The 24,117-nt window shown below is 40.2% G+C and overlaps 1 protein-coding gene across 10 annotated transcripts in view; it reads right to left on the bottom strand.

Moving 5' to 3' along the window:
• The window catches only part of LOC114566221 (RNA-binding protein Musashi homolog 2), a 251,123-nt gene that overhangs the window by 166,304 nt on the left and 60,702 nt on the right, over window positions 1–24,117 (bottom strand). For all 10 annotated transcript variants that reach the window (XR_003694035.1, XM_028594535.1, XM_028594533.1 and 7 more), the window contains exon 6: window positions 7,944–8,036. Coding sequence is in view for 9 of the 10 variants with exons in the window: in XM_028594535.1 (XP_028450336.1) it covers window positions 7,944–8,036 (93 nt within the window). In the remaining variant the exon portion in view is untranslated. The remainder of the gene's footprint in view (window positions 1–7,943; window positions 8,037–24,117) is intronic.

Raw genomic sequence — 24,117 nt, 5'->3', positions numbered from 1 at the left:
ATGCCTTGTCTCCGCTACACTTAAAATTTGATTTGAGCCACAGCAAGGAAATGCATTCTATATATCTATCCGTCTTCCGAGAAAATAGGAACTTACAGGACTATGCATGTCATATTTTATGTTTTAAAAGGATTAAGAAGATATCATTCCCATCCTGCTGTTTGAATGAGAAATAAGCTATCATACTATCAACCCTTGTCTTGCAGAGTTTGTTTGTGTCCCATTCCAATCCCTCCCTGATTGGGGAAGAGGCTGTAAAGAGTTCACTAAATAGTTGCCTGTGTTATTTATTGGTTATAATGCGTTGTCAAATTATTCACAATCTAGGTATTGACTCTTGTCCACCATGAAGTAAGAAAGATTACTGACATGGTTTGACTGGAGATAAACCTCAGTAAAAGTGTAATAAAAACACAGAACGTGTTTGTTGTAGGACTATTTAGGGTATTTATTGGTAATGACGCTGTTTTAAAACCACAGCTGCAATTGGTTACACCAAAAAGCTACTCAATGTCACGGATTACTACAATAGTTTCTGTAATGAGCTATCACATTTGACACCTCCAGAATAAAATGCATTTTGTTACAAAAGTTTTAGGCTACGCTAAATCCTATATATATATACACACACAGTACATCTTTAATCTCGAACGCATTACAGTATTCACTTAATTTCTTCATTTTCAAACAGCCATGGCTAAACTGAAAAAGAAAAAGTGTAATACATCCATATTTGAAACTTATAAGAGGTTTTGAGAGGCACATACAGTACACGGAATATGTTTGTAGAGAGTAAACATCACAAATAAATACATTCAATATACATAACATAACCACCATTTGCTTTAAATATTAGGTCGAAGTAACATTATGGTAGCATAAATTGAGGTAGTAAGAGTGCACATTTAAATGAGATTATTGAAAGATTCCCTGTGGAGTTTTAGACCTCTAATAGCGCCACAGAGCTGTTTTTCTATGAGCGAGTCCCTGTTTGTTTGCATGAGTACGCACAAGCGCGGCGACGCGGGACACAGTCCTACCAATGGTGTCACAATATTCCACTGACATACAGGTGGCGGCAACGTGCCCACATTTGCTACATGGTGCCAGCAAAGGCCGGGAAGAGGAAGACTGCAAGACAATAAATATGGATGTAAAAAGTGCTGGATTTAAAATACTTTAAATTTCAACTTTGTAAATATTTTATGGAGGAAGGGAATGCTTTAGACACGTTTGTTAGACCTCAAGGATACACAACGCGTTTTGGTAAGTAACACTAAATGTAAACATAACTGTTGTCTTTTTACGAGAAAACTCCACGGGGTCTGTTCGATTTCATGCTCTCACATCATTTTAGAGTTATCGGTTATTAAAGGTTGGGAACCACTGCTTCATTCTATTCCAATCCAACATACAGTACAGCATATATCAATACATATTTTCCATCCATCTGGAAAATAAACCCTTCTTTGAATCTCGATCCTACCAAAGTGTTCGCCCCCATGGGATTCCCTAAAGACTAGATTGCAGTTTGCAAGGCTGAGGTGGAGGCGTCCACCTCCACACCGGTTTGATGGGGAGACTGCTGCAAATTACTCATGACACTTCCTCTGATGACATTTTTCAACCTCTTCCCTGTTGAATGGCATCTCTAGCCGCCCCCCTATACCATCCATCCACCACCAACACCCTACCCCAATGCACACATTAATTTCGCCCTCTATTCGTGTCACAATAGCACAGCAGAGATTGCTGCCTCCTGCCTTCACCCGATTGACCCTTTGAGCAGGTGCTGGATCTGATCCAATCACAGTCAATCTTCTTTAAACATTTCATTCTTTAAGCAAAACAGGGGCTCAAAATTCCATCATTCAATGACCCGATCAGTCACCGATAACACAATCAAGCCAATCCCGGCTTATCCCGAGGGAGCCATTTCAGGAGGGACAGCTGGGAGATGAGACTACAGACCTACAGAAAGGTGTCAATCTCCCCTGATCCACAGCTCTCCTTGTGAGCCGCCTATACTGCACAGAATCTAGTTGTTTGAGGAGGGGCGTCTGACAGGTATTTCAAAGGATCAGCAATAGTCAAAAATCTATTTAATGTTTTGTTAAAAGGTCTGAAAATTCCATAACCCTAAGTAAAAACACTTGCATTAACACACACACACACACACACACACACACACACACACACACACACACATTTGCTCTCTTATACAAAGGCAGACACGCACACACACAAAAATGATGTGAATAGTACAGCTCAATTCTTCAGTGGCCATTTAAAAGCTACTCTATTGGAAATGTTGCTGGGCCACTGGGCAAATAAAGGTCAAGGGGGATATGAAATAGTTTGTCTAACCGGCCCTTTCCCCCTGTGTGTCCCTGCAGCACCGCAGCCGTATCCACATTCATAGCCAATTCATTTATATTGCTCTGCCCTTCTCACTGCTAGTCTCAGTCACTAACTACAAGTGACTGCAATGAGATTGAAGCCTCTGGCTAAATCTCCACTGCAAGGCACATGCTCCATCATTGCTGCTCTGATCACTCCTTATAATCACTGGAACCACACTATATCCTCAACTGATTGGGTGCGTCGCAGCAGAGAGGAAACAATCACAGAATGTCAGCAGATGATGGACACAAGCACGTTGGAGTAGTTGTGGTCACTGTGAGCTGCCATGTAAATGGCATGCAAATGTGCACCTGCACTTGCTGAGGAAGTGGAATGAAGGACTGTGGCCTTTTGATTAGGCTCTTTTCACTCACATAAAGTGTATTTCTTTATGCAATAATCATCCATGTTTGCCATTTCAGACAATGAACGTGACGCAATTGTGCTTTTTAAGTTTTGCTTTCCTCGAGGCTTCCATCACTTCAATACAAGTCCAAAGTGCATTACATTTGCACCTCCACAGTTTCCAGTTTAAGCCCTGTGTAGGTGTTGTCACTAGACGAGCTTAATTACATTGTCAGCCAAGGTAAAAATGTAATTCTGCAATCAAAAAGATAACACAAAAAACGAAGCCATCAATGTCACATCAATGATTATTGGTGATTTGTGATCCCTGCCAAGTGATTTAGATGCACTTTGTAAGGGCTGATACAAAAAGTAGCTCAGGTCCAAGTATCTAACAAACAATGCAACTTTACATTTGAATAATACAAGAAGCTGAGAAGCACACTACATTATTTCACCTATATTTATCTATGCAGTTTAGTCTGCTATCTTATCCTCAAGAAATCAAAGAAAGATCAAATAAACAGATTTTACAACAATATATGCCACTGTTATTAATTGGCAGTTACATTTTAAATAACATACCTGAAAATCTACAATGTTGTTAAGGTCCTAAGCACTTAGGAAGCTATGCAATATGAATTCATAGTCTTTACAGATGGTCACACAGTTCTTTTTCTGCCATTTACAAAATGTAAGGCCATGCAAAATGTCAGCCGAGGTATTAGATTACCAGCCCCAGAACGAATTTCATGCACTAACCAAGGAATCTTTTTCTGATGCTTTTGTAATTTCCTCTCATCTGCTTCCTCTCAGTGACAGTATGAGAGAAGTATGCAGACGCTTGCCTGGCCAGAGGTGAAACACGACGGGAACAGCATGCTGCTGTAGGCAGGTCTCTTCTCTGTATTCTGACAATGATCTCTGTCTATCCACTCACTCATATCGATTTCTTTCCAATGTCCTTCAACAGGTGTCATCACTCTTTTTTTTTTTTCCCTACGTTAAGACCATTGTCTCATCTTAGGACTCCAGGATCTGCTTTGCTTGTCTAAGTAGTGACCTTTGTGCATCTACCTTTATCCTTTCTGAGCACAGTGGCAGTGAACTGGTTAAGCTCCTCCTCATCCTCCTCCCATTCAGCTCCACCTCTAGCATCTGGCTCTGGACCAGTGGAGCATGAGAACCAGGACAGCCTGGACATAAAGGGACAATTGTGGCAGCCCAGTGACATGGAAGCAAGTAGCTCTGATTAAACTAAAAGTCCGCTTCAGGCTTGCACTGCAAAGCCCAGCCCAGCCAGTGGACAGGAGTGCAGAAACCGAGTCAGCGAGCAGCAGTTGTTTCAGCTTAGCACAATAAGGACACTTATATGAGATGCACTTAAAAGCTGATTACAATAAACCAATGAGGAAGCATCAGCCACCACAGCTAATTATGCCTTTAACTGCCTTTTCATGCCTGGGCAGGGCTCTGCTGGTACGTCAGTTCCAAATTTATAAGGTGTCATCACACCAACTCCCATTTTTAATCAAGAGCTTGCCTCAGCGGAACATTTTGGAGTGGTAGGTTTTTTTGTTGACAAGGTGTTTGATTTATTGGAAAATAACAGGGCATTTTATGTTCGCATACAAAAAAAGAATACTTACGACATCAACATAACATGCAACTAATTAAGTCACTGCACTGAGCTGGTTTTACAGGTGTGTAGATCCTCAGACTAGTACAATGGTAATACTTTGCAACTTGCATGAATCCCTACAAGCAAATCTGCTGTTAAGCTGCTCCTGACCTTTGACCTTAGAGCAAGCACAGTCTCTGAAGGAGGCAAAGTATATAAAAATTATAAGGGTCTTATGGAGAATAACTTTTTTCAGATATTTTGGGGGAATCTGCTTGTTATGCAAACCACAGAGAAAGGCAAGAAGGTAAGTGCATTAAAAAATACTTACAAATGTTACTGTAAACATAACTCAATTATCATATAAAAATGGCAACAAAATGGCATCACTTGCAAGGCCTACATATGAGGAAAAACCCCAAAATGGGATCTCTAAGGGCTAGCATTGTCTTCCCTCACAATTTACCAGTTTGTACAATAGCACATAATAGCATGCACAGCACACAGATTCATTTGACTTTATTGCAAGACAGAAATAGCAGCAGCCTCCAGTTAAGAGTCCTTCAATATAAAGGGAGGCCAGGCAGTGCTGATAAGATTGTCTCATTTGGCTTGCAGTACTAAGGTGCAGTGTGCTGCCTGAAAAAAAAAAAAGGCAGGATGTGGCTACTATTATGCAGGTAATGGGATCCATCTGAGATGCATTAGAATCAGTCAAACAGAACCACACTTCAGTTCCGTTCAAATGACTGTCACAATCACTTCAAATGCACACCTTCAGCATGTACTGTAGGCGAAAAAAAAAAAAAAAAGAGAAGTGGATGTAGCTGTGGAGGAGCTCCTCTGAAGTTGTGCCAGGTCTCGAGCATGTGCTCTTTCCTAATGGTGACGGCTGGGAGAGTGGCAGTGAGACTGATGTGCATGAGAGCTGTCAGCCTCTCCCCCATAACAAATGCCACCTCTCCCCCTGACAGAATGGAGACAGAAGGGAGGGACTGAGGTGGGAGGGAGGGGAGGTGTGGAGGTTACCGACAGAACCTGTGACCCAACTATGGCCACACCAGCTGTTTCCCCTCCACTGCCACCCAACCACCATCTCTGTGGACCACATCCTGCTAATTGGCCTATGCTGCCTAGCGCACACACACACACACACACACACACACACACACACACACACACACACACACACACACACACACACACACACACACACAAACACAAACTGTGCTTGCAAAATTATATCAGTGAAATGGCTTGTTCCCAGTGAGGAAAAACATTTGCCGGTGCCTTAAGCTGTAGTTGCGTGATGATTGATAAGTGCTTCAAAACATACTTTCCAGAAATACAAATGACTAGCTGCCCTGCGTCCATGCCGGCTAATGTCCCCCTTGACATGCACATAGGCAGACAGAGAGAAAGAAAAACGGACTTATGACTGACTGACAGAGTGACACACATACTGCAACCAAGATTCTATGGAGGGGAAACTGAATTAATTGGTTTTCCCTTTCTGTGGATAAATCCTCAGAGTGGTGTGTATGTGACGATAATGGTAGGTTGCTGTGACAGGCAGGTTATTTAATAAATCCTGGGATATGTAAGGCAGAAAAGGAAGGACCCACACAAAACAGAAGAGAAAATCATACTTCTTTTTGCTCTGTATCATGCTATAGTCCACAATATATACTCTGATTTCCTTTTTTGCTGAAGACACTCAAACCTGCTCTCTCACACACACACGCGCACACACACACCCTAATCATGCACCCACATAAATACACTTAATCGCTGACACACTCACGCATGGCGAGAGCAGTACTGCAGACACATCCAAGCATGCACAAGTAGGCTATAAAAGTACACACAGAAACATGCACAAGATCTTGCTCAATCAGTCTGATTTGTTTGTTTCCTCCTAAGCATTTGAGGATTCCTCAAGGAGGAAAAAAAACTTTGTATAATCAAGTCAATTATGTCATTCAATCAAGTCGAAAATCATTTCGAGCCCTTTCTCAGATCCATTGATTGCAAAGTCGTGCTGAATGTTTCCTTGCTGCTTTCTATTGTGCAAATAAAGCCATCGTTATTTAGAACGGCAGGCCACGCCATGGCGAGGTCTTTAATGCCACTTCCACAGATAAAGAGCAAAACAAAGTCCTTCACCTTGCTCACTTTCAGACAAGGAAATAACACAGGGAGAGAGCTGGTTGCATATTGTCTCTGAGCAAAAAAAACAACAGTCTCTATTAATTTACAGCAGCTCTTTTGTCTCCTTCAGGACATGGTACATTATGTGCCCAGGAAAAATCCATCCTCAGTGAAATTGTCTAAACTCAAGGTCAAGTGCTGATGTTACAGAGACTGGATCAGCTGAAGGTGACCTTGACTGATGTGGAATATGACATGAGGGAAATGGATCTCCGCTCAGTCTGGGGACATTATCTGTGAAATGCTGTTACTGTATCAAACCCTCTGTGTGTGTGTGTGTGTGTGTGTGTGTGTGTGTGTGTGTGTGTGTGTGTGTGTGTGTGTGTGTGTGTGTGTGTGTGTGTGTGTGTGTTTAAGTAAAGTAAGTAAGTAAGTAAAATTTATTTGTATAGCACATTTCACAGATAAAAATCACAAAGTGCTTGACAACAAATGGGTGGATACACAACATTTATACATTGCAGTACATAATCGGAAAATAAACAGAAATACACTTAAGACACAATAAAACCGACCTAATCACCCTATGGTCTATGTGTGTGTGTGTGTGTGTGTGTGTGTGTGTGCATGCGTGCGTGCGTGCGTGCGTGCGTGCGTGCGTGCGTGCAGTATGCATGTCCTTGTGTGAAAGGGTGTGCATATATGGCTCACTCTGCTGGGGGTATTGGTCATGAGAACAGCATGCAGAAACTGCTGCAGCAGACAGAACCAAACAGCTGAATATGAGCCTCTGCTGAATTAACTGGGCGGGTTTTTCTTTCAGTCCACACTGGAATAGTGTTGCCACAATATTAAAACTCTAACCTGGATTCCCTTTTATTTGTTTCCAATGTCATACTGCTATAGATAAGTAAAGAACATGCTTGTTTTTTTGTTTATTTTTTTTTACAAGGGGAGGAGGGGGGGGAGGGTGTTGGTCATGGCAGCTGGTTGTCATTGCTTGTTTGCTCTGTGAGCAAAATGCATGTTGTTGACCAGGCATGGTGGGCTGTGTGAAGCTTTTGCCATATCTTCAGTTGTTTGCTTGTCACAATAGAGATTTATTTGTCTTACTGTTAGGAAAGGAGCCAAACTGCTGCCGCTGGCTTCTTTTAAAGCTCAAATTCATGGTTGCTGTAAAAATGTGAGTGCTGGCCATGTGCTGTGAACCACGGTGACACTGTTAAATTGACAGGGGGCGCTATACACCGACTGTGTAATTATCAAATTAAAATATTTCACTATTAATGACGATATGAATTTCAATTGCTGAAATAATCCAACATCCAACGATACAGCATGCAATAGAACAGAACAGTGCTAAAATGATGGTTATTGTGACAACACTACATGTATGGAGGGTAATAATAAAAAGCAGTCTTACCTTCCCAAACTGTTCAAAATACTGCTTCACATCTTCCACTACTGTATTGGCTGACAAGCCACCCACAAATATTTTCTTTGTTCTTGTGACCATCTAAAAAGAAAAGGGCGAGAGGAGAGGATTAGTGATGAGGCTTCAAATGAATCGCACAACACATTTAATGAGGCTTCAAACACACTGAGTGAGCAGCACCTGTGATGGGGAGGATACAGAGGAGTGAGAGGACACATTGTTGCTGAACAGGAATAAACAGATTCACACAATTGTGTTTCAAAAACACTAACGTATTACAGCAAGGCCATAAATGCTTAAAGTATTGGCAGGAAAAATACTCCTGGCTAAGCAATGCAGTTCTGTGAATTCCACTCACAATGACATTTCAAATTAAGGCTCTAATCAAAACAGACTGTCCCAGAATTAAAGACCTCCATTTCATCCATTAAAGTTACTGTTTATTCGGAAAAACTAAAAGAAAAGAAAAAAAGAAAACAGAAATAATTTATGGACTTTCAAAAAAACAATTAATGAGTGCTGGAAGATGGAATCAGAGTGCATTAAAGCCTCATTTAGTTTCAAACAGCAAGAATATTAAGGATTATTACCCACGGCGTCAAAAAGGGCACGAACATCTGCTGCAGAGAGTGCATACTAAATTTAGGAGGGCAATTTCTCAGGGAAATACAGTAACACTTCTACGCCAGTGTCAGGGTAAAATTTGTGGGGAACTTTTTCCTTTGCACACAATTAAAAATGAACCAGAACTTATGAAATGTAACAACAATCTTCAGACTTCCAAACCATCTGTTCAGCATAGGTTTCGATTTTCCTTCATCATTTAACGTGTAATTAAAACGTATTACCATGACATTTGAGACAAATTAAACAATATTAAAAAGTCTGTTTTATTTATAGGTACTGTATTATCTTTCTACACATTCTCCCCATATATGTCGCATGGACTGCTACAAGAAATCATTCCTACCACAGGTAGGCAATACAACTTTCTAACACTTCATCACTGAGTGTAAGATAAGAGTCATAGACATCCCAACTGCACTAAGTGCAACTTGCACAATAGGTGTACGTACATCTTTATTTATACTATTTAAGTAGTTGTACATTTTTATTCCTAACTTGTATATATTTTGAATATTTGTTCTTGTATTCTATCCTATTTATTATTTCATGTATATTGTATCCTATTATTTCATGTATATTCTGTATGTGTGCTGTGTGTCTGATATTTTGCTGCTGTAACACTGTAATTTCCCATTTTTTGGAGCAATACAAATCTATCTATCTATCTATCTATCTATCTATCTATCTATCTAATCCTTTCCTAGTACCAAATCTATGCTATCAATTCAGAATTTACTGATATAATGCAGCAAATGATTTTTGATGCACTGCTCTATAATCTTCCTGGCAAACAAAATAAAAGGAGCAGAAAAGGCAGCAGAGAAAGTCACAGCTCCGATCTCCATCGGCTCACCAGAATCAAACAAAAATAAATGGCTGGGGCAGGATAAACATACTCCAGAGATGCACAGCAAACTATCAAGGAGGCTGAATGACTCTACCTTGATCAAAATGCTGACCGAAACACTTTCAGTCTATGAAAGAGGCTTAACACTGAGAAAAAAGAGGCAACATTCAGCTAGAGCTGAAGTAACCATCTGTCAAGTGCTTTCCAGGTGCACACAGTCTCACAGGCGCATAGCCTGCACATATGCACACAGCCTCCCACACATGGGCCTTCTCTTATTACAGGGTTTTTTTTCCTTCTGTGATTTTCCATGTTTTTCTTATTATATTACATTGTTTTACAAACTTTTGTAAACAAAAAAAAAAATAAAGAAAAAAGACGTGAATGAAAAATTGTAATAGGCCTACAGTACATTTCAGTGGTCTACATTTATTGGCCTACATTAATAACTCCAATTTAAAAGTGTAAAAGAGAAGAGGAGCTCCGCACACAGCATGTACGTACTTCAGGGTTAGAGGTGCTGGCAACTGCAAGATAAAAAACTTAATCAAAAAAAGTAACCATAAGAGGGTTTTTTTAAAGACCATACATTCAACCCATAAAAATATAAGCATGGATCTTGTATTACACGGACAAGAGCAACACATTTTGCTCAGCATATGTGCAGTGAGCAAAAGGCGTAAATATGCAAACTAGGGATGGGACAAAATATGGATATGGCAATATATCGTTATCCTCCTTCGTGCGATACGATAATCAATGCGCTGGCGCCAAATATCCATATTTAATTAATAAAATAAGGCGCTTCTAAAAAGATATCCCTGCTCCCAGCGTTGCTACTTCATGGCTCCAAGCTGGCACGCAATACATAATTGAGGGAAACTTGAACATAAGTTAACTAGCCAAAGAGGTTTTCTAACGTGATATCGTACAGCAGTTTGAGGAAAGTAACAGTGCCCTAGCTACGTTTAAGTCCAAAGTCTGGACCTATAGTTGCTCTATAGTTCTGTAATTTTAATTTACAGACTGAAAAAACTGTGCTTTGTGTTTGGAGTTGCAGTGAATAAAGAGAGAAAACCTGCACTTAACCTTTTCAGAGCATGTTGTAATTATAGTTTGACTGATATGGAGATGTATTATTAAAGGATTGTCTAGCAATATGTTGATTATTGCAGAATTGCTGTATCGTAATATCATCGGTATCGTGAGCCATGTATCGTGTATCATATTGTGTATCGTAGCGTACCCTGTGGGAACCCCTAATGCAAACATAGTATGTGTAGTAATTAGCAATGACATTCAGGTGTACAAAATAGACTTGACCATCTCAGAAAATAAATATATACTATATATGCAATGCAATATGCAAATGTCATTACAAACAATATACAAAAATACCACTAAGCAATACACACTGGAAGTATTGTACTACAGGACAAGGTGCCTCTGAATGAATGACCAGATACCCATCACCATCGTATCATGCTGCCATAAGCATTAGGAGTGTCAGGATTTCAAGTTCATATCAAAAATCGATCGAAATGAGCTTTTGATTTTGACTATCAAAAACCAAAAAAGATTTTGGATTCCCCCAGTATTTTTTTTCTCTCTCCACCCCCAACATACTTGCGCACATCCAAAGAAAAGAACAACAGACACAGCGTAGCTTACCAGCTGGTAGCATGTAGCTAAAGATGCAGAGTAATGTTAGCTTATCGGTAGCCTGCGGCTTGACTATTCCAGACACCATGGCCACTGCCCGAGTTGAAGATGACGGAGAAACAACAGAACTGGAAAATCTGCCTGCTTTCCTTGAAGTCACCAGTGTGGCAACAGTTTGCTCCCCGTGAATGAGAGTGAGTTACGTAAACAAACAACAAAGGTAAAGCATGTGGGCTCAGAGACTCCATGTTGCCTTCAGGTGCACCTTGTTAAACTATTGCTGCATTCATTTGCGCCTCGTCAACTCTGAAACACTCTTATTGGGTTAGGCTCTTATTGTGGCATTGCTGTCCCTGTTGGGGAAAAAAAGTTTAAATCAAAAATTTAAATCGAATCGTGACTTTAAAATTGAAAGTCAAATCAAACTGTGGATTTGGTGAATCATGGCACCCTTAATATGCATGTTACCATGGTAACTGTGCCATACTAATGTGCAGAACTCCACGCATGTAAACATGCTAATATTAGCATGTTAATTGCTGAGATCAGGTTCAGGTTATATTTATTATATTATAAGATCATGTTACATGCTAAATGTTAAGACAAATTATACATTGCTAAGATGCATTGTAGCATCTAGTTGTCCAGTAATGATCCCCTTAAAGCACAGTTGACAAAGTACATCTGTGGCGGACAGAGAGCAGCTTTGACTAAAAAAAGCTGTGCCATGTCTGACAAAGTAAAGCTGGGAGTGATGCCCTAAGTGATGGTCAGTGTACAGAAACATAAACGCTCAAACAAAAAAAACAATCAACTCTCCTGATGGTACGGAAGTATAACTAAGTTGTCTCCATTTTTCATTCATCCAAGAATTTTATTTCATGCTGTGTAATGAGCATTACAGGCTCTCAGTGAGGCTTATGAAAGATTATGTTTTTTTTTCTCCTACTTTGCAATGTTTGACTGATACTGGTGGACATGTGAAATATCCACTGACCGGTTTAGGGTTATACATTGGCCAAGACCCAGCAGCTGCATCATCCCCCCCACCTCTTCCTCCCAACATCATGCCTCAGGCCTCAGAGGTTATCAGCCTTGGATGCTGCCTCCGGCAACCCCAGGCCAGACATCTGCTGATAAACTGGCTGTGCGAGTATTTATCAACATCACTCACTTTTATCATTGCCAATCTAGGTAAAAAAAAAACAAGTCAATGTTCATCTCTGTTTGCCTCTCTGCATCAGCTGTTTTGTCCTGCTTCCCTTCTGGGCCACCCAGTCCCTGGTCATTTTTTGGCCTTGTTCCATCAGGCTACAACCAGTCAACTTTTCAGCCTCGTCTATATACTTTGACATGTCTGCCCAATGGCTGATTGGGATTGCTTGAGTCCCGGTACAACACAATTACCTTCTCTATTTTTCTATCTATGGTGACAACAGACGAGCCATGTAGCTTTATATTGTACCCCTCTATGCCTATGGCTATACCACTTGGTGCAAAATTAAGTTTGTCTTATCGTTATGGATGTTTAAAAATGTATCAGCTATGTTCTCATCGTAAACATGCAGCAAGTACAATAACTAAATAACCAAGCTGATTGGATGGAATGACTTTGGAATTGCATTTAATTTGACACAGATCATTTTGCATTTTAACAAATTAGCTACCATTTTCTTTTTTTACCCATATCACACATTACGCTATAATAACCACTAGGGACCAGACAATTTCCTTCACTGAATTTACAGCAACATTAGTCCTGATCATTTGGGTCTGGCTGGTGTAGTATTTTAAAGTTTCTTTTTTCCCCGGTAAGACTTCAATTCAAGCTGACAAGATTTAAAAATGCACCACTCTTCAACCCAGTTTTTCCTTTAACCCAATTTCAAACATTCAGTTATTTTAGCACATCCCTAAGAGACAGTAAGAGTTATGAGTGTGCATGATAGTGTGTGCGTGTGCTTACACATGAATGGGTTTCTAATTTCTTGAGTGCGTGAGGACAGTGTGAGCGAAAGGGCTGCAACAATTACTGCCCTAGTGCATTACCATGGTAATAGAAGGCATGGCACAGAAACATACAGAGCGTCAGACATAAATGTAAAAAGCTTCTAGTGCACTCTTACCAACACCTGTTAGCAGTTTCAGACAGAACTAAATGACAAATAGTAATAGCATGAACCTTTCTATGAGGTCGTCCCGAAAAATCTCATGATCCCAGTCACTTACATAATGAAGGCTAGCTCTAAACCATTTTGATATTTCCAGAAGTTAGGAAGAAACTGGATTCATTTTGTGACCCTTAAGGCAACCATAATTGCATCTGTACCATCTTAATTTTAATAATAGCACAACTCAAACTGACAACATCTTTCTTTCTTTTTTTTCTTCATTTAAAATCCAACTGCAGTGCATCACATTCTATTCGTTAGCAAATTGAACATTGAAGCCTAACAACTATTCCTATTCCTTCAACCTTAAAACCATGAGGAAACACGTTAACATAGCCCAAATAGCAGAGTTGAAGCTAGTACTATAACAATGTGTAAAAAAAATAACCGTAAAAGTTAAAAGAAACACTGATTCAGGTCACGTAAATACTGTCCAGAGAGTGCTTAACTCCTTTGTCCATACACCTCAACAACAATATCTTACTCCTAGCCTGCAGCAAACACACACAGTTAGGACACTCTAAGCAGTTGCTGACATCACAAGGAGTAGCCAGAAGGATGTGGAGGCCAGAATACTGGGAGCACAAACCTGACTAGTATCTAGTAAATCCCCTGAGCTATTTAAGTTATTCATATCCATCACACAAAAATCATACAAGCATTTATATTGCATACTTTAGGCCTATTTTTTTCACCAAAGAAAGATTTAATGTTCTGTTCTTACACCCTGCATTGCTTTGTAGTGTGGGAAAATGACCTGATAAGGCAAAAGGCTGTATTTATAGGTTTCAGAGTGGGATGCCACAGTGCAGGCAATTAGGTACCCGAAATGGCGCAGCCTCATTAGGATGTTAAGTTTGAGGCATGTGCTGTCTAATGCCTAAGTCTAATGTTCATGTTGAATATTCAGATTTTTCATAGATGGATTTTGGGCTGCAGCAATCTGCCTAATCATTTTGGTATGGTCTATAGCAGGGGGATGTTTATAAGTGAAGCTCTACTGAGTCAGAAAGATTGGTGAAAAGTTGGTAACAGCCAAGTAGCGACAAATGTAAACAACAATGTAAATGACCAGGACACAAATGACATTCACCTTTCTCCATATGTGAAATTACATCTTTAAGTTTCCCAGTAACTTTAGGGATGATTTTCTTTGGCAAACCTTCATAGACTGAGACGAAAAAAATAAATAAAAGCACCGACTCAAAAAGCAACAAAACAAACTTGGGACATATCTTTTTAGGCTGCGCCACGCAGGTAATTATCGAAGTCACTCAAGACCAGGCTGATGCACTTTGACTCTGATCTAATGTCTGATTTGCGTGTGTGTGTGTGTGTGTGTGTGTGTGTGTGTGTGTGTGTGTGTGTGTGTGTGTGTGTGTGTGTGTGTGTGTGTGTATATATGTGTGTATATTGTCTTTCCTCTCCTCCTCACCAAGTGTAAACAATGCACCTCATTGCAAATCCTTTATAATATTGTGCTCCTGGTTAAAGTGTGCTATGAAAGTGGGGGCTGCTGCGAGTGCTGAGGAAGTTAAAAAAGATAAGCCTGTAGCTAATATTGCAGCATACAATGTTATTATTATTTGTGGAAATGTTAGGACTTTTAAATGTGGCAGCAAACTAAATTCAAAGAGCCTCTGTGTTGCACCTACAAAAAAGCTTAGAGTTTTGAACACGCATGCAGAACAGAAACTGCAAAGACAAAGCGTGAATGTTATCAACTCCCCAAGTGGGATATAAGAGAAAGAAATTTGTGACATATTTATGCAAATTTTACACAGACACTCCAGCTCTAATGCTATAAGTATGTTTTTTGTTTTTTTTAAATCTATTCAGAAATGTATGGCAGTGATAGACAGAGGGTGACAAAGACATTTAATGATTTTACTGGAAAAGTTGTAAACTGACACCATTTATACTGAGAGGAGGGGAGGACGAAAATTGTTCCTTATTAGATTACAGTTCAATGTCTAATTTTTTTCAAAGACTTCTTTCTCCAACATTAAACTCACATATCCTTCAGCTCTTCAATGTGGGTAAAGGTTTATTTTTACTATGCCTTACTATGACGAAGGCTGTTTTCACACATTAAATTGGTCACTATCAAATTTAAAAATATCCATCAAATGGATGATTTGCTGCTTGCAAATATTCTAACATTTAGGGGGTGATATTTGCTAAGCGTGTCGCAAATTACAATCAGAAGAGCAAAATGTTGCATCTCCTCAATTTTTAAATTTAGCGGGGCATTTATTCAGACTGCAGATGTAAATGAGCCCAGCCTCCGTTCACCTGATTTGCATAAAGTGCCTGTTTTGACGTGTATTGCACATGTCTGGAAAGCAGTGGAGCACAAAACTAAAGGTTTCTGCTGCTGAACATTGAATATTGAGTGAAGAAAAGACACTTTTGGAACTGTAAGTGTGTATATACTCTACATCCCACAAGAAGGAGGCTATCCGTGAGCAAATATGAATTAAAATAGCTAAAATGTCATAATGTCAACAAAAAGATAGAATGAGTTACGAAAAAAAAAACTAATAATAATATACTAATAATATTAAAATAATAACAGTCTACTTGATAAGTAGCTCCCTTAATCATATCACACTGGACTGGAGCTGCTGTGAGCCGGTAAAAGTCAGTAAAAACCCAAGCATGAGGTCACCGGGGGAAACAGGGAGGTAAAGCTGTGTGGAAAATAACAGGTTGTCTTCTTGTGTTGTGGTGATGAATGGAGAACTGCAGCAAAGTTACTGTAAAAGCATCTTTTAATTTGAATTTCTCTGTCCATCACTCTCCCTCACTGTTTGGCCCTGGCTATAGTCTCTCACTTCCTTGGGCGTACAATAAAACACCCGCTTTTGCTGAATTCTTTTGCAGCAGTGGTCAGTCTGCAGTGATGCATCCGACACAGTGGCTATTTGTATTAATGTCCTTTTCCTCCTCCTATGAATTGCATCTCTGAACAGGAACGCCTTCAAATGCATATTGCATGAAACCCAAACACAACATTTTCACCTGGGCTGTCTTTTTCCTTCCATTTGACCTCTGCATTTTAAATCGTTACCAAGACATTGTCATAGTTAAAGATAGATAAGTGGTTATAAATGTAAATTAAGAATTATTCATGTTAAATTGTAATGTTAGAAGATCAACAAACCCTAGATGAAAAGTTGCAACAGCATGCTTGGATCTGCTGTGCATGTCTTAAAAGTTCAGAAAAACTAGTTGCTACGTCCAAATCATGGGTGACATGTGGGTGCTGGGTGAGTTGATGGCCAGTTTTCTATATCCTGAATGTCAACAATTAGGTCATAGATGAATGGCATATATGTTGTGATATAATGCCAAATGTTGGACTATTTCTTAACACTTAGGCGTCAATAATTGCTGAGCAACTGAAAATTAACATCTTTAAATTGTAAATTGTTAAATCAGAGCTAAACAATTACAAATCAAAATTCTTTAACCTTTAAAGTTGCTGCCTTTGGAAAAAAAAATATATTACTACAGGACACCATACACGTATACATTTAACATTATATACATAAATACATGAACATTATATAAATAAGGTATAAATAAGAGCATACCATCAGTTAAGGGGACACTTCTTCCTTGTTCTTACCTCAACTCTTTCTTTATACTCTCAGCAGAGCTGCCAAACCTTTTCATTCTGTCATATTCCTCATTAACTGACTGTCCCTTACTGCAAATTTGTTGTTAGTGGATCTTTCAGTCCCTTCTCCAATGCGCGCACACACACACACACGCACACACACACACACACACACACACACACACACACACACGCTCGCTGAGATCACACATCCAGCCATGATTACAAGGTGTAAGCCTTTATCATGGCCGCCACCTCTCACACATACAGGTTCACAAACAGCTGTAAACACAGAGCCCTAGACAGGGAGGAAGCCGACAGGGGATTTCGATGTCATTTCTCATACCTAAAAATAATGTGACAGATAGGAAAAGCCATCGCACTTTGTTGTATAAGCCACAATTGTTATCGTTCTAGCAAGGGGATATAATTACTGGCATTCAGATCCCGTCTGTGGCCTTGTTCATAAGCAACCAGAAAGCACCAGAAAGCATCTGTCAATGCAATGTAGTATGATCAAAGGCCTAGACGTTGTGCAGGCGCACGCACGCACGCACACACGCGCACACACACACACACACACACACACACACACACACACACACACACACACACACACACGCACACGCGCGCACACAAAACATGGCCAGTCCAGGTAAACACTGCCTCTGCTCATTTGCATCACTGCAGCTGACTCACAAAGAGAAAACACAGTCAATAAACAACAAACAACAGCACAATCACTTTTGCTTTGGAGGGCGTTCTGCACACGATAGAAAACGGAAGCAAAGCACAAGATAGTGAGGCAGGATTAGATCATCAGAGAGAGAAAGAGGGAAAGCTGAGCGATTAGCAGCAGTGGTGTCTTTGTCTAGCTACAAGTTGAGGATGAGGGGCACTGTCTGGACCGGTTCCACTCCCCTGCATGCCCTTTTAAAAAGTGGCCCAATCTCAGCTCTAGTGTGCATAAATAGATCAGTAATTGCTTATTACAATACAATTAGGGTAAAGGAGATGAGAGAAGGAAAGATGCTTAGTGCAAATGTGGAGTGACAGGCCCAAGCACCCAGACCCAGGATTACAGTAGCCATTTGCACACGGATGAGCGCAATAGGAGGGAGAGACAAAGAGGAAGACAGAGAGAGAGAGAGAGAGAGAGAGAGAGAGAGAGAGAGAGAGAGAGAGAGAGAGAGAGAGAGAGAGAAAGGAGTTGGGGGTGGGGAAGGGCTGTCAAGCACAGGGCAGAAGCTAATGACAACTCTGGCTTCAACTTGCACAGACGTCTTTGAAGCCCGGCTCTGATCAGAGCTGTGATTGCCACCGCTGCAGGGCCACCACTCCTATATTAACCTACACTAACAGCTATTCAGTGAAAGTCACAGGCCCTTTCAAAAACTGACTTCTGCTAGAGCTAGCCATCTGTGGAATGGCCTTGTGAGACGGCCAAGATGTGAGTAAGAGACACGCATGTAAGGGACACTGTTTGCATATGGCCTTGCTATAACAGTGACAGTCTGGCAGAACATGGGGCTGGTTAGAGTTGATTAGCTGCACTTCCCTCCTCAACCTACTACAGTTATGAAGATTGATAGAAGCAGCTTAGAGCTGATTATAGGGCCCTGGAGATGCATGGGCCCATACCCAAACAGCACATTCACACTGCATTCACAATGAGCACAGCATGCGCTCGCTAGGCACAGGCCAGGCATTAAGCAAACGTAGCAGCAATACGAGGCAAATAAGAGAAATGGACAATGCCAGAAGTGCTCTTAAGAGCTTTTTTTGGAAATATGAATATTATGCTAATTACATGCATGCTAGTGGCCAAATCTGAGACATTTGAGCAAGCACATTATATATATTAACACATTTTCCAGAGAATATATTGTGAACGTGACTGGATATCTAAAACTCACTCCAGGGTTATGAGACACAGCACGCCTTCATGTAGCCGTGAAGGTCTATTTAGCATGCAGAATACAGAAATTAATATTGTTTTGACATGAGTCAGTTGTGCTTTGAAATACAAAACAAAAATAGTGGAAATCCATAAAACTCTTGAATAGTACAAATGGCTGGGTCTTGCTCATGTCCCACAAAAGTAAGACATTTCTATGGAGTTCATGTAGTAAAAAAAAAAAAAACACTATTCTAGTTTAATGTCACAAAAAATGTGATTTAGTAACAACATCGCTGTCATTTGTCAGTAACCTTTAAAGTTTCTATCCCTTTCATAATAAAAATCCCAAATCAAAAGTTCATAAACAAAATGTTTTTCAAGAGGCTTACTTAAAGGCACCCTGTGGAGTTTTTGACCAATAAGATTGCTATTGAGCAATACCGGTTTCACGCTATTCAATTGATCGACAGTTTGTGGCAATACGGTGCAAAGAAGTGCAGCAAGGTGCCAGCAAAGGCAGAGAAGAATAAGACTGCTAGCCAGCCAAAAAGGGTTTAGGATTTTTATGTGGAAGGAAATGCACTCAACACTTTTCATAGACCTCAAGTACACATGCAATGCAGTTAGGTGAGGGCAGAAGCTCACTAGCTCAAAATTACATAAATATTAAGCCAGTAATGCAAACCATTTTATCTTTTCATTATGAGTTCCATAAAACCTTTTTTTATCAAAGATGTAATTATATGGACTGAACATTGGGAAAAGATGTGGACCTGAACAAACTAATCCTGCTGACCTTTTAAAACGTTCTACTGAGGGCTGAGCAGTTCTCAAGCAATGATTGACTCAGTGACATTATTTGATCCTCCCTTCACTCCAGCATGGCACATACAGGAGACAGGGTCAGGACCCTGTAGTCACTTTTAACAGCTAAATTTGGGATTGGGCTTTGTTCTTTACACTCTAGCGCCTCCCAATCTACTTTAAGTCTCTGCTACCCTCTCTCTGTCTCTGGACTTGCACCAGGTTGCGGGTCCTCCAGCTTTGTTGCGTTTTTCTACTGTATACTTTTATCAAGTCAATTTCATTCGATTTGAATGGGCCAGTGTCACAGACAGTGTGTTAGTATTCTTTATACATATTTCAGTTTATATGGGAAGCCTTTTGAGAAAATCCAATTACATTATTTATGTAAATTGACATTGGCCCAGTGTTTCAAAACATCATCAGCACCATCGAATGTTTTCATTCAGAAGCACCAAATGTGAAAATCTACAAATTGGACTATGATTATCACAAAGCAGCATTTGACACTGGACAACAGAGAGTACTAGAACACATTACAAAAGGAAACAGCTAGTGACCTTGGTTGTGCAACAGAAACATTTTCTCCATAGCAAATGATCTCTCTCCCTCAGCGGTTTGAGTGGCAGTCTTTTCAATAAGTTGATGTTCTCTTGCATGACCCCTGACACTGATACCAAATGTTAATTTTTGTAACAAGACCCCAGTTTTAGTACTGACAGTACTAGAGGGGAAAACAAATGAGATTTTAACTTCCAATTACAATAATCGCTTTTTTTTTGTGACAGGCCCTCCAACTACGCACCTTACACCCCCCACCCCCCGCTCTCCCACCCACCCACACACACACACAGGAACATGATGCAGCTAATCATCCTGGTACCATCATCTCTGGAAATGTGGGTGACATGATAACAAAATGAGGAGAAGATAAACAGGAGAAGGAAAGGCCACATAAAAGCAGAAGAATGTGCTAGTTTGACATACTCTATAACACACACATGCAGCTACAGGTAACCCTGAAATGCACCCTCTCCGCTGTCCAACTCAATTTCCCTCTTTAGTCCTCTCATTGTCATTAAAATACTGTATATGTTTTGGTGTTGCTGAATGAACGATAATACCAAAAATTGTGATTAGTTTCTTAGATTTTATTTGATTTAGAATAAACGTTTTAGCTACGGTTACTGATTTTTGTCTTTGTAAATAAAAATGTATTTGTAGGATGAATGAAATCTTTCCCTTTAAGTTGATCAAATCCTGCATCCATCTAACACTGGTACAGTACAACCGCTACGTACTGTATGCTTTCCATTCATATTGCTTTCAAATCATGGTCTGGCCTTTCTCCTAATTTACAACTCAGAGGGCTGTGCAATAGTGCATGGCTGGTTACATGGAAAGATGAGAGCATGAACAATGACATCCAGAGGACATATTAGTGGAGCAGAACACACAGCTCGTCGAATATATTGACACTGTTCTCTCGACTCTCGACTATCATTTAATTCCTCCAGGACTGCCCGTTTTCACTAGCTTCATGCCAGGTTGCCACGGGAGCAACATTTTAACCCTAAACACAAGACCCAGAAAATGAATCAGTAACTATTCTGATAACGGAGTCACTTTTCAAGCTAAAATGCAACGTTTGCTAGTACCAGCATCTTGAATGTGCTTCTCTATTTTATACCCTTGAATATCTTTGTGTTTGGAGCAGACAAAACAAGCCGTTTGAATATATGACCTTGGCCTCTGAGAAATTGCGTTTGTGTTCATTATTCACAAATCTCTATCATTTTAGAGACAAAAACATTAATTGATTGATTGATGAATCGATTAGTTGGGAAAATAACTGGCAAATTAATCAATGATGAAAATAATCGCTAGTCGCAGCCCTAATTAATTATGTAACCATGTAAATGGTTTAAGCACACTTTTACTCACAATGGCAGCAGACGCATTGTTGTCTAAATATAAATGCAGCCACATATGACTAACTGAACGCAACCTTGTTATTCATTTATAAGTAAAACAAACTCCAGGCAACTGCCAAGATGATGGAAACACAATTCATTCTACTACAAAGTTAATTATGCGGTTCATTGTGTTCCAAAAATAAACGGTAAGTGTGCATCATTATGCATGGCTACCAAGGTCATCAGGCATTCAGTATCTTCAGACACATGAATTCAACTTTCCGTTAGTAGCGTCTTGGGTGTTACACTTTACTGTTCACCTCCAGGACAAGAATGCCAGTTTTCCTGATGGAGGTAGCTGGTCGGCACTCTGGTTTCTGTTTATTATGTACACTTTTAATCTATTGGCCATTAGGGCTATCTCTTTATATTCACATGTTAACTGAATACCATACAGTTATTTCATACTTTAACTTCTTATATTTATCATGCATAATGAAAAATCTGGATAATGTCACTTCCTGTATGATTACACATGTTTACAGTTCATATTTCAATTATCTTTGACACTGAGAGCCATGAACTACAGTCAGAGTACATAAACACGGACACAGCCTCAAGCAAAGTAAAATAATTTGACATGATTAGTAAACTTAATTAAAACTTCCAGCATGTGGCAGTGGGTAGAGCAGGCGCACATATAGGTCCAGGGTTCGAGTCCGACCTGTGATGATTTCCTCTCTCTCTCTCTCTCCCCGCTTTCTCACCTTGCTGTCCTATCCATTAAAAAGGCATAAAAGCCCCAAAAGAAATCTTTTAAAAAAAAAAAAAAAGAAAAGAAAAACTTCCAGCATACTGTATTAAGTACTGGACACCGCTCATGGCCTTCTAACAGAGTGGTTTTTGTGCCTAAACCTAACCAAACTGTAACCGTTTCACAACGTTAGGGACGTGTTTAGAACTGCCGCCGTTTAGTTTAGATATGAGGACAGTAAACGCTCCTGTGGGTCGTATTCCCTGCAGTGTTTCCCACACATAGACTAATTTGTGGCGGTGCACCACAAAATCAACACTGGCCGCCACGTATTGCGTTTTGTTATTATTTCTTTTTTTTACGCTATTTAAAACATGCAGCGTATTCCTTCAGCTGCATTTCCTTTCCCTGCTTTCCTCCGTCTCTCTGTCACTCGCGTCTAACGCACGCACACGCACACACACACACACACACACACACACACACACACACACACACACACACACACACACACACACACACACACACACACACACACACACACACACACACACACACACACACAGCCTCTCCCCGTGCACACAGCGTCTTTCTCCATGGTATCTCGTGAACACCTTTACACAATCACTCATTAAAAAGTGCTATAAAAATATGTATATTCTGAATACAATGCTGTCAGTGTGTTAATGTTGGAGTCCTGACCCGACTCTTAGCAAACAAGCGATCGCGCCTGCTTTAGAAAGTTAACTAGTCGCAAGTTTGCGGTAAAATGCAGTTGGGTTGTCGAGGTCAAAACACTATATGTAGCAGCTGTGAATCAAATAAATGTATTATAAATAATGTTATGTCATTGTTTTACTCTTACATTGAATGTTTGCTGCTTCAATCCAGATGAGTATTGAAAAGTATTTTCCTCGACTGAAAAAGGTACATGTTGAGGATGAGGACCAGCCTGAACCGGAAGTATCAGTCTGAAACAGAGCTGAACAGTCCGACCAGTGGAATTAGTTATGTTATTAATTTGTTTACAATATTTACAGGCTTCAACCAGTGCTGCTCAAGCAGAAAGACAGGGTCAGGGAGAAAAGGAGACAGATTTGTTAGGCATTGAAGAAAGAGTCGGAGAGGAGGACAGCATCCAACAGCGTGTCCTCCTCAGTTTTTGATAATTGATTGTTATGAAAATAAGTATCTCTATTCCCCCCCACCACACATTGCTTTCTAATCTGTGGGAAACACTGGCCTACAACCACTAGGGGCACTAGTTTATGAAACACACCTATTATTTGTGTAAGGGTAGGAATAAACTACCTATACGGTCTGGAGGACTTGTTGAATGACAATTACTGTATGGCTTAACAAGAAAAGGTATGAATACCATAACCAGAGAAGCTATGGGAGGACAAGTAGACCATTAATGACAGCATTGTAGTCATAACAGCAGCACTTCCAGGACTTCCATTGTTGTGCTCTGTCAACGCATTTTTGACAGTGTTTTAAGGCACCCTGGCAATGGTTGTGGTCCACTTAATTGATATAATTAATGTTCATCATGTTGAGTGTTTGCTGAACGACTTCTAAACCCCGAGCCTCTTGGCTCCTTTCAGAAGGGGAATTGGGCGAGCATGAAGCACTCGAGTTTTATGTCATGCTTCACATGAACCTAGAGTGGAATAATTCTCAGCTCTTAAGCATGCTCAGAAGAGCTCAGCAGCGGGGCTCAACTAAGTCATTCTTCATAGCGTGGATAGCTCCCAGGCAATCCTGGCCAGCCAGCGTCCAGTTACCTGGACACACATTCACTCAGCCCACAATACACAATCATTTAGAGGCAGGTGATGCATGGTAGAGCAAGC

The sequence above is a fragment of the Perca flavescens genome, chromosome 13 (assembly GCF_004354835.1).
Source record: "Perca flavescens isolate YP-PL-M2 chromosome 13, PFLA_1.0, whole genome shotgun sequence".
NCBI classification, from domain to species: domain Eukaryota; kingdom Metazoa; phylum Chordata; class Actinopteri; order Perciformes; family Percidae; genus Perca; species Perca flavescens.
This window is presented reverse-complemented; position numbering and strand designations above follow the sequence as displayed.